The 11876-nt window shown below is 44.4% G+C and overlaps 1 protein-coding gene across 1 annotated transcript in view; it reads left to right on the top strand.

The window, feature by feature from the left end:
• Window positions 1–3729: 3729 nt before the first annotated feature.
• TRIM28 (tripartite motif containing 28) overlaps window positions 3730–11876 on the top strand; it is a 563778-nt gene continuing 555631 nt past the window's right edge. The window contains exon 1 of the mRNA XM_085616663.1: window positions 3730–4194. Within this exon, the coding sequence (XP_085472789.1) occupies window positions 4017–4194 (178 nt within the window). The 5' untranslated portion in view covers window positions 3730–4016. The remainder of the gene's footprint in view (window positions 4195–11876) is intronic.

Below are 11876 nucleotides of genomic sequence, written 5' to 3'. Positions count from 1 at the left end.
TGGGCACAGATTACACAAGATGCCTGGGTCTCACAGACCATTCAGGGTTTTCAAATAGATTTTTTCCAATCTCCAACCCAGGAATTTATACCACCCCCGTTGTTTTTTTCCCAACAAGACAAAAAATGTATAGAGCGCGAAATAACAGACTTGCTGGAGAAGCACGCAGTAGCTTACTGCGACAACAGGACCGAGGCCTTCTGCAGCAATGTCTTTCTAGTGCAGAGAAGGGGTGGTGGTCACAGACTGGTACTAAACCTGAAAGGATTCAATCACTTTGTCCTCTACAGACATTTCAAAATGGAGGGGATCCATTTACTGTCAGACATTTTTAGGCAGGGCGATTGGATGGTCCGATTGGATCTCAAGGATGCCTATCTAATGGTACCAATCTTTCCTCCCCACTGTCGCTTCTTACAGTTCCGGTGGTGGGACTGATGGTTGGAATACTTGGTCCTTCCTTTTGGTCTTTCCTCTGCTCCTTGATCCTTCACCAAGCTGACAAAGCAGGTGACCGCTCATCTCAGAGAGCAGGGTATTCCCCTAATAATTTATCTGGACAACATACTCATCATGGCACCGTCCGTTTCCCTAGCATTTCAGCACCTTCAGATGACGGTGCAACTTTTGGAGAATCTAGGTTTTGTGATGAACTCAACCAAGTCTGTCCTGAGTCCAACTCAGTCGATAGAGTTTCTAGGTTTTGTGATCAACTCTCAGATGGCTCAACTTCAATTGCCCAAGTCCAAGTAGAGAGATCTGAAGAAAGAGTTAAAGGTAACATTAACAAGCAGGTAATGTCGTTGCCAGCCATTGCTCCCCTGGTGGGACTTCTAGCGTCCTCAATTCAAGTAATATTTCCGGGCCCATTGCACTACCGGGCCCTGCAAAGTTTAAAGATTCCGCACTTACAGAAGGGTCTTTCCTACTCAGACCAGGTTCCCCTCACGGACGAGGTGAGGGAGGAGTTAAAATGATGGTTAACCCACGTAGATGCTTGGAATGGCCGAGCGATATTCCGCTCTAGCCCGGAAGTGCTGATAGAGTCAGATGCCAGCCGGTGGGGAGGGGGGCGAGATGTAGGGAGATAACCACAGGGGGCAGATGGTCTCTATAGGAATTAGCATTACACATCGACTGCCTCGAGCTCCTGGCGGGGTCTTTCGCAATCCGATCACGCTCACCCAAGAAGGTGCCTTGTTGCATCCTTCTGAGGATGGACAACGTGTCGGCGGTGAGGTACAATAAACAAGTTAGGGGGGACGAGATCACCTATGTTGGCGGAGATCGCCAAGGATTTCTGGCATTATTGACTGGCTCACCAAATAACGGTGATAGCGGAGTACCTTCCGGGGCAAGACAATGCAATAGCGGACTGGAATTCCCATCACTTGAGGGATTACAGCGACTGGAAGCTCCATTCCTTGCTATTTCAAATGATTCAAGCAGTTTGCGGTCCTTGCAAGCTAGATCTGTTTGCCTCCAGGCTCAATCGTCAACTAGTCATTTTTCAGTTGGAGGCCCTATCCTTTGGTGAAGGCCACTGATGCGTTCACACAGGACTGGTCGAGATCACTGAATTATGCATTCCCCTATCCATTCTGATCCCCAGATTAGTGAACCAGATAGTCCTACAGCAGGCGGAAGTTATTTTAATCACACCAGTTTCAAAAGCGCACCCTTGGTTCCTAGTACTTCTGGAATTGACATGCGACTTCCCTCTCCTCCTTCTGTGGTCTCGGACGATGTTCCAGGGCCCTCAGGGAGAGCTGCACCCACTAGTTCTAGCGGGACAGTTGTCCCTGATGGCCTGGAGGCTTTCAGGCAAAAATGGTTGTTGCCCTGAATTTCAAAGGAGGCTTCAGGTTTCATCCAACAAGCCTGGGCTCCCTCCACCAGGAAGTGATATTCCTCAGCATAGCGAGCATGGCTGGGTTGGTGCCTGGAGAAACAGGTGGCTCCTGTGGAGGCAGACCTCTCACAAGTTGTGAATTTTTTATCCAAAAAAGCTTCGGAGGGGCTATCTTACAGGTCGTTTAACAATTTCAGATCCGCTATCTCGGCTGGGCATGCGCAGATAGACGGTAGACCGGTAGGTATATACCCGGTGGTATGTAAACTCCTCAAAGGTATATGAGTGGCGAACCGTCCTAAAGCTAAGTATTCTGCTTTATGGGATGTTTCTAAGGTTTTAACTTTATTTGATAATTGGCCTCATAATGCGGAACTATCGAGAAAACAATTGTCTGCAAAATTAGCTATGCTCCTTTGTTTGTCTGCGTGCCATTGAGTCTCCGATATCAGAGTCCTATATTTAACAGGTAGAGTTTTTTCCCCAGAAGGGGTTGCTTTTACAATTTCTGCAAGAACAAAGACATTTACACGTTCCATTGATTATCATGCATTTCCTGTAAATGATAAATTGTGTGTTGTAAAATGCCTGAAAGCTTATGAAGAATGTACCCGATTGGTTAGACCAGTCGGTTGTTCCAGACTATTAATTGCATTACAAAAACCGTTTAAACCAGTTACCTCTGCTACTATTGCCAGATGGCTCAGATATATAATGCAAGAGGCTGGTATTGACACTGGGCTCTTTGGGGCCCATTCAGTGAGGGGCGCTATGGCATCCAAATCATATATGTTAGTCACCAGTTTACAGGATATAATGAAAGCAGCTGATTGGTCATCTGATTCTACTTTAAAGCCATTTTATTATAAACCTGTGGGCGACATTGTTTCTGTTGTATTGGTTAAGCGTTAAACTAGCATAATCTGAAGCCTCCGGTTCTGTAATAGAATAAAAAATGTGTTCGCATTCGAGCCAAGAATTTTGAATTCTATTAAGGGCACGGAGACGAGGATTATCCCGCCTATTGTATATATCATATTCATCATTGTTATTTATTACCCACCCTGATATGTTTGTTTATCATGGTTATTACGAAGTAATTTTTCTGTTTCAGGGGCGGAGCAGAAAGGTGATGAGTCCCCCGCTTGTTTGCAGGTTCAAAGGCGTGTTCCGCATCCTTTGTTTACATGGGCGCCTGGGTGTCTGGCATAAGGATTTGTCGGATTACATGGACAATGTTCGTTCAAAGCAAAGAAAGAGGAAGTGCTCGTGTTTGGGATTCCATATATAGAGCTATAGTCTCTATGGCTGTTGGTCTGTTCCATGGCATTATGGGAAATGTGGTTTATTGAAATGTTTTTCATTGGCTGCTGTAAAATAAACAGTGAAGAAAGAGATTGCATAATCCTTGCCGCCGTGTCCTTAATAGAATTGAAAATTCTTGGCGCGAATGCTAGCAGATTTTTTACTCTCATGTTCTAGTGACATGTGAGTACAACAGAATCATACTAATGCTTACAGGAAGAACGAGCTAGGTGATGTTTTACACAGCAAAGAAAGCCAGCTAAGTTTTACAGACTGAAGCACTTGCAATATTAAAGGACACAAAGTGAAAAGTGCCTTGTTTAAAAAGAAGAAAAAATAGCAATGACATAATTTTCACTTACAAACTTTACAGAGTAGGCCTGCTCCATGTAAATAAGTGAAGTGCCTATACAGCAGCAGGTCGCCCACTGCTGCCACACTTTATTTCTAAGTTAGCACTCTAGTTGTTTTGTAAAACTCTGTTATGAGCCGTACAGCGCACGCGCGATATAGGGGTCATGCTCATTCTACTTCCACCTCCCATTAGGAAAACTCTTTGACAAAACCACGGGACACGCCCATTCCGCGTCGGTGATTGGACAGTTTCTGGAGACCGAACGCGTTGTCCCTTTCGTTTTTAACGCGATATTGCGCTCGCTGTCGCGTTGGGTAACGCGCATCAGGTATCTGTAAGCGCATGCGCAGGACCTCTCCTCCTAGTGTCCTGCGGGTACAACGCGTTGCTGTAACCGTTAAGCTGCAGATCTTTTGTTCTTTCCCGCCATTCCCCAGACAGTATTAAGGGGATCCCTAGCAAACTCAAGACAGAGGCGGGTGCAACGCGGACTTAGCAGGAAGCATGGCACAGACAGCTTCGGCAGGGTCCCCCAGGGAGAGGCGCTCCGAGGGCCCCGACCTGCAGTTGTTGGAGAGCTGCGGCGTGTGTAAGGGCCACCCGCAGCAGCCGCGCCTACTGCCCTGCTTGCATACAGTGTGCACGACATGTTTGGGACCTGAGATATCCAAGGACGGATCAGGTAGGGGAGAAATGCGGGACAGAAGTCAAGTGGAGCTCCCTCGAAGGGTTTGCACGCTAGGGAACGTAGTTTACTTGTGCTGATTTTTTAAGGAAGAGCCCAAGATTACGGGGGAGGAGTAGAAGGTGTGGTCAGATGAGGCTACACTTATAGTTATTGGGTAGTAGTAGCTTACGTTAATAGTTATTTTCATGACTAAAATGGAAATGTTTTATGACTTATTTGATTTCGTAGAAGAGGAGGCATACTTCAAGCTAGGGCAACAGGTCTGAATTTACTGAAGGTTTTAGATGTAGCTGACATGTTTTCAGTATCGTTATATATGACATTTCTATGTTTGTAGTGTTCCTATGTGAGAGATTTGCATCATTCACGTGTGATAGTTTGACACACTTTCGCTAGTGGTGAGACATGAAAACTAGTTGAAAGATTAACAGTAAAAATTAATGCTCTCTAAACTACTGTATGAGTTAAAAAGTAGTGGTATGTGTGTTGGGCGTAGAGCGTTGAACAGTGTTAACGAGTGAGTTTTAATTTGTAGGTGAACCTCGCTGGATTCTGACTGATGTAGTATATAACTGATTTAGAGGTTTTATTGTGATCCGTAAGGAGTGGGCTGGGCCAAGGGACACCACACGTGAGTTTTATGGTGCTATAAAACTCCTGACTGCTTTAACTGAGTTCTGTGGTCATCTTTTCCTTTTGGTGAGGTGAGGACAGCAGCTCTACTCAAGACCTCTCGATAAATGTGGAAATAAATAACTATTCCAGTAAGCGGACATATCCTCCTCCTGTATAGAGTGTGATAAAAGCAATCGCCCATCGAATGTGTTGGACCTGGTCCTTTCTGGAGGGTCATCCCAGATTTGTGCTGTCCTTTAATGAACCCACTTTTGTTGGCTTTTCGGACTTTACTTTTTTTGTTGCTGGACAGTGGTAACATGCTTGTGTTGTCTTCTGAAAACATGGTAAAATTGGCCCACAGGAGAGTGGTACATTTAATTTATTTATAAGTGCCTAGTTAATGGTACAACATATTCCCAGGGCCTGTTAATTAAATGCCATATTGTGCGCTGCAGCATTCATTGTGTCGCCTACTGAAGTTGCTCTGTAAAACATGTCTCTGGCCTGCCAGTACAGGCTGCAGTGCACTTTTAAACTGCAGTTTTTACTTGGCAAAATAATCAATTTGCCATGACTAAACCTTCCTTTTTAGGTTGATCCTAGTGGAAGTCCCGCCAACTCTCTGCCCATATTTTTCATTTGCTTATGTCATTGTGCCTCTTAAATGCTGGCTTCTGGTTCGTAGAAAGGCTTGTTAGTTCGTCCTTGGTACCGCCTTGTCTCCTTTAGTTACCATCCATAACTATTGGACCTTTTACTTGGCTTGTTACAGGTCTGCCTTATAAATGGCTGAGCACGATTTCATTTATTTATTGACACAGGGGACAATGACAGCTGCTTTTTTTTGTATCTGCATGCTGAGCGCAGTCTTGCTTCAGGGACACTGTGTTCAATTGCATTTTTTTTTTTTTACTGTAATACTTTGCGTGGCGCCCGTTTAAGGGACACAGTGTTGGTTTGCGTTTTTTAAAATGATTGTGGTGTCCCTAAAGCGGGCCCAACGCTCGCTCCTTTTTTAGGTCTCGCCTGGCGAACGCAACGCGAAGCGCTGTCGCCAGCGAGATCTATTGTTGCTGACTTCCCTCGGAAGGGGGACAGGAGATGGGCACGCGCAGGCTCTCGGCGGATTTGAGTTGGTGTACGCGCTTACAGCCACGCGGCGTGCACATCTCCTGTCCCCCTTCCCTCGCAAGCAGTTTCACTTTCGTCCTCACCAGCCTCATGTAATTTTTTTTTTTAAATGCGCTCCAAGCACGTCGCGCTTTAAATGTACAACATGCAATTTTTTTTTTTTTTTTAAATGCACACGTGCGCTCCAAGCGCGGCGCGCTTTAAACGTACAGCATGCCCCACTTACCAGCTCTTGTGGGGACTCCGGCTGGTCGTGAGTCTTCAGCGGCTCACTGCAGCACCACGCGGGGCTCCGTCTTGCTCACAGGAGCCCCGTCTGAAACCATGCGGCATTCACGAAGGCTGGGTGGGCTCCCGCCGGACTTCTGCTTTACTTTTTTTGCCTTGGCTACACGATGCAGCACTCATTAAAGTACGGCGGCTTTTGAAGTCCGCATGCGCCGCCGTCCCTGTGCACGAGCCGCAGTCGCAGAACACGCAAAAGATTCAGTTACTGCGCATGTAGCCCTCCACCTCCCAGGTCTCCTCCCCGGCCCAGATATGGATCTGCTTTCTGGCGGAAGAGGCTCTAGTAACTCATTTTATTTACTATTTTTTTTACTTTTGGGTTCCGCACTTGTTGTTAAAGTGTTTAGAAATGGAAGAAGGGGCTGACAGGGAGGCCAGGATATTAGTCCACGCCCACGGTCTCATCTCTTGTAAAAAAAAACCGGGTACGGTGTTAGTTACCTGCCATGTACCCGACACGGTTTACTTATAAAGGCCTTTGAGAGAAACCAGTCTGTCGGCAGTATTTTTACGTTTTAATGTCTAGCCTTGATAATATATCCCTGACTTTACCCATCTCTTCTGGACTCTCCAACCTTCATTCAATTTAATCTGGCAAACCCTACTGGCCTTTCAGAGTTCGGATTGTGACTGACTCTGTCCAGCCCTGTAAAGCTTGTCCGGCGACGATGTTTGGCCGGCCCTTCTGGACTAGAAAATTCTCAAAATCTGCCCAGAAGCTTCAGCCCGACAGAAAGATGATTCTGCCCCTTCAGTAGCTTTACATTCAACAGATACTCGTCATTCAGAGCTGGACACGTGAATGACTCCTCTGCTCTTCTGGCCTTTTGCCGTGCACCGGACCTGCCCTCCCTTACCTGTCTTTCAGAGGCGTGTCGAAAAGCCTTCGGATTTTATCCGATCTGATTCCATCGGCTACTCTGTAGAAATATAGTGCCCACTAGGGTCTAGCGCCTCGCCTCCAGGCGCATACTGACTTTAATGTCCTTTTTTCCTCCGCCCTGCAGAACCTCTCGTGTACATGCTGTGGAATGAAGCTCACCATGGTGTGAGTTTACATTTCACTGAAACCCCAGCAGTTCTAAACAGTGACACCAATCCGGCCTCCTTCCCGCCTCTCACACTGTTGTGTTGCCGTACAGATACAAGACAGAACACTGAGGCAGCATCATAGCTCGGAGGTCAATGCCCCTGCTGCAGACCACTAGACGTCATCCTCAAAATGAATTCCAACTAGTTGGACTAACTCAGTCTTTCATGCTTTGAGATCGATTAATTGAGCCTCACCAGGCTGGCTAAAAATGCCACCTATTATTTATTATTCAAGCGCCTAGAAACATTGCGATGTTAATGCTCTGCTCGAACCTGAGGTCCTTGCATAATAAATGGCATACAAGAATCATGGAAATAAAATGTATACCTATTGTGAAGCAAAATGAGACCACTGCAGAATGTAAAGACAAAAACGCGAGGGAGTGTGAAAAAGAAAACACTATGGAGGGACGAGATAACAAAATGCATTGGCAAAGCCAACAGGACTTGCTTCCTGTTGCCTTTGCCTTTTAGAAAAGTTGGCTGCCCAGCATCATCCAACAAGCATTTGCAATGCAACAGGTCTCGCATTTACGCGAGTTTTAGCTATTTACAGTGTAAATGACAATGCCTTTTATTTATGTTTTTTTTTTTTTTTTAACGCATTGTCATTTACAATGCCAATAGATCCAACTCGCGTAAATGCGAGACCTATTGCATTGCAAATGCTTGTTACTATAAGTTTGACTCTTTCATAGTAGACTTATATTGGTAAGCTTTTCTTCCACCGGTCCACCCTGTCTATTTTTACGTCACACAATTTCATCCTGGATCACAGGAGAAGGCACGTTCGTTAATTCTGTGGAAAAGACTGAAGACAACAAAGTGCATCGATCAATCTTTTGTGGCTATGGTGTAAAAGGAAACAACATTTACAAAATCGCCCATGTGTTCACCAAGGCATGCCATCAATATCCACAATCAGGAATGCACAGACAAGGGTTAGGTGGCCCCTGCGATGAAGGGTTGTACTCTGCCTAGCTGCGGCTGTTGGTGAAAGGCTTTCACGTCAGGCCTCGAGATCCTAACACCACTTTAAAATGAAACGGCCGAATCTACAGTTATTTCAATCTCTTCCAAAATGGCACTCGGAAGAAAAAACTCTCCTCTTCAAAGCTGAGCAAAAACACATGGTCCTGACACTGTTCACATGATAATAAAATGCATGTTTCTCACTTCTGGCCCCGGGCCTTGGGAAGCATTGGTAGCGAGTGTTCCTGTTGATGATTTATATCTGGCCTTTCGGAAGATGCCAGCATTCACAGCCCTAGCCTTCCCTCTAACCGCCCACCCCCCTCTCCAAAATACTGATACTCACACCCTTCACCCTGCATCTCTAACAGGTGGGCCCACGTTGGCACTTGCCACTTCCTTCACGGTGTTCAAAGCTTTTAATCCACACCCTTAGCCACCCTCATGGCGGGCTCCAAGGGTCGTTGCACGTGCCGGCCACATTACTCAGCATGGCTCCTTCCCTGACAGCCGAGGGGGGAGAACCTGCAATAGCCAGATGGGAGGAGGGAAGAGAGGCCATCACTCGCTGTACTGTGTGATGGCCAACTAAAATGCTGTCCGAGTAAAATCGCCGGAAAGAGCTAAACAAAGGAGGGACTTTTACAGAAATGCACCGATAAGAAGCCAGCATTTCTGAATGCCACAGATAGTAACCAATGGTAATCGGTGGGTTTGCCAAAGCCCACAAAAGAGATATAACAGACCAATCCAAGCTCCACCTAATAAAAGAGAGGATGAGGTGAATAACATAGAAAACAAGCATTTGCAATGCAATAGGTCTCGCATTTGTGAGCGTTTAAGCTACTAGCATTGCAAATGACAATGCTTTTTATTTGTTTTAAAAACCAAAACATAAATAAAAGACATTGTAATTTACAATGCGAATAGCTCAAACTCGTGTAAATGCGAGACCTATTGCATTGCAAATGCTTGTTTTTCTTTCTTTCATAATAAGCGTTGCACCCGTTTCAGGGACTCAGCGCTGAACCAGAAGCAGCTTTGGCGGCTTTACTGCCCACTGCCTCCCCTCAGCCAGTCCGCGCTTGCCTCCTCTTTTGGCACCCTCCCTCCCTCGTATGAGGGGGCGGAGCTTAGCGGCAATCTAAGCGAGTGAAAAGAAGCCTTTGCAATGGAAAGTGTCTCGCATTGACGAGTGTTTGAGCTACTGGCATTGTAAATGAAAATGCCTTTTATTTATGTTTTCGTTTTTAAAGCATAATTAAAAGGCATTGTCATTTACAATGCCAATAACTGAAACTCACGTAAATGCAAGACCTATTGCATTGCAAATGCTTGTTAATACTTATAAGTCGCCCCCTCCCCAGGTAGGCCATAACCACTCCTAGGACAGGGTGCATGGTATTTTAAAAGTAGGTCATGTGTACCTATATTGTACATGTCATGACAGTGAAAAACTCCTAAAGATGGTTTTCCCTGTTGTAAGGCTATCTCTCCCATACACAACAAGCATTGGCATAGCCAATAGGTCTCGCTTTTGGGACCTTCTAAGTATTTAGTTATGCAGCACAATATCCTTGGTGTAACAACATTAACTGCTGCATGGTTAAACACTTCTAAGGTCCCAAAGGCGAGACCTAATGGCTATGCCAATGCTTGTTGTTAAAACCAGCAGATCACGCAGCAGATGAAGGATTATGTGGCACATGCAGTAAATTCATAAGTATGCAGAAAATGAAGCGGCTGCGGAATCGTATTATTCCAGTGTCACTGGCTGTTTATTATATAGTTAATGAAGATGTGAAAAGGCAGTCGGCAGCAGCATGGGCTGTCCCGTGTATAGTGAACTGGAATTTGTAAATCCTGAATAGTGGAAGGAAATTAATCTCTAACAGGAGAGCATAAGAGATCTCCAACACATGGAAGTGAGAAGAAGGGTGAGGAAAAAACTACACCCAACAGGAGTAACAATCCTGAATAAATTAAAGGTAAAACCTTAATTGCCAGGAAAATGTAAGAATGGAAACTTTGCGCAAAGTTGAAAACCGAGTCTGGCAAAACATTTGAAGAAATATCAATTACAGGGGTTCCGTGCACAGAACCGCTGTGAAACATTCATGATTGAACATAATAAATGAATATGAAATTGCAGGAGTCGACATCCTAGCACAAGAAATTTCATAGAATTATATGAAATGAAACATATTCTAAAATTAAAATCTGTGAGGAAATACACAGTGTAAGATCTTAAGCGAAGATGATGGAAAAAAATCAGCTAAATTATGTGCATACAAATAAGCATAGTAAATTTGATGCATCATAAAATATGAAGAAAATATGAACAGCTGATTTGAAATAAGTATGGAAAGTCATGTCAGAACATAACAATAAACATAAGAAATTAACATTATACAAAAGTTGAATATATCATTGAAAATATTTCATGAATAGAGGGAAATTATTTGCACTACAAGGTAAAGCTAAAAAAACACATTCAAGAATTATGCATAACACAAATTCAATAACTTGTACAGACTTGTAACTAATTAGGTGAATAGACAATCATATGAGATAAGGCAATTAACATTTATACAGTTAGAACGTATAAAATTAATGCAAAATCTTAAGAAAAAAATAATTGGTATTAAATACAGCGCAAACAAAACACATTTTGGAATAAATGTTACAGAAGCAACTCCGGTGATGGAACTCTCACCCGTGGAGTAACCAGAAGGTGCTGCGTAATAAACGGACCAATGTGTAATCCAAAATGAAAGTGAAGAGGATTAGGTGCAGCGTAAAATAAAAGCAGGAGTCTGGTAATGAACTCATAGGAGGGTACTGAAGGTCACTCCGGTAACAACGTCTCGGATAATAAACTGTGGAGACAGTAAATTTGTAAAAATAGTTCTCCCGTTCTTCATGCCTTCAAAATAAACGATGCTAAAACTCACTAACCGGCAAGAAGACTGAAAATCACACTGAAATGCCGGTCGCAAAGATGAAAACTATTCAGCAGTGGGGATGGTGTCCGATTGAAAAGAGGATGTCGGGAAATTAATGAGGGGCATGACGCTAGATGGACAAAAACGTCAGCATTAGCACAAGCTAAACAAACGTGGTTGGCAAGGGTGGTTGACAGAAATGAAAAACTCCACTCAAAGAAGATGGCGGGACGTTACTGATATACCGCCTAATGGCATGCACAAACACCAAATGTAGCCTCACAACGGTGCTGACGTCGATCAAGGAACGTCCTAAGAATGCAAAATGACGCTGGAGACAAAAGAAGGTATGCGGCACGCGCGCCATCCAAGTTGTACCGCATTTTAAATAACAGTAGCTGTTTAAACTGCCATTAATGGCGCAGTAAATAAAACCAAGGTCAAATGCAGCAAAACGATGGCAAACGTACAAACTGCAGAAAAATAGAAGAAATGCAGACACTGTCTCACAGCACAACGCAATCGCTCCCACATGGCAGGCAGAAACCAGTGGTGTATTCCCATCAGGCGATAGTTCACAAATGTAAAATTGTCGTTCCCACCATGCAGAGGGAAATAAGGATTGTTGCT

This window comes from Triturus cristatus, chromosome 7 (assembly GCF_964204655.1).
Source record: "Triturus cristatus chromosome 7, aTriCri1.1, whole genome shotgun sequence".
Classification (NCBI taxonomy): Eukaryota; Metazoa; Chordata; class Amphibia; order Caudata; family Salamandridae; genus Triturus; species Triturus cristatus.
This window is presented reverse-complemented; position numbering and strand designations above follow the sequence as displayed.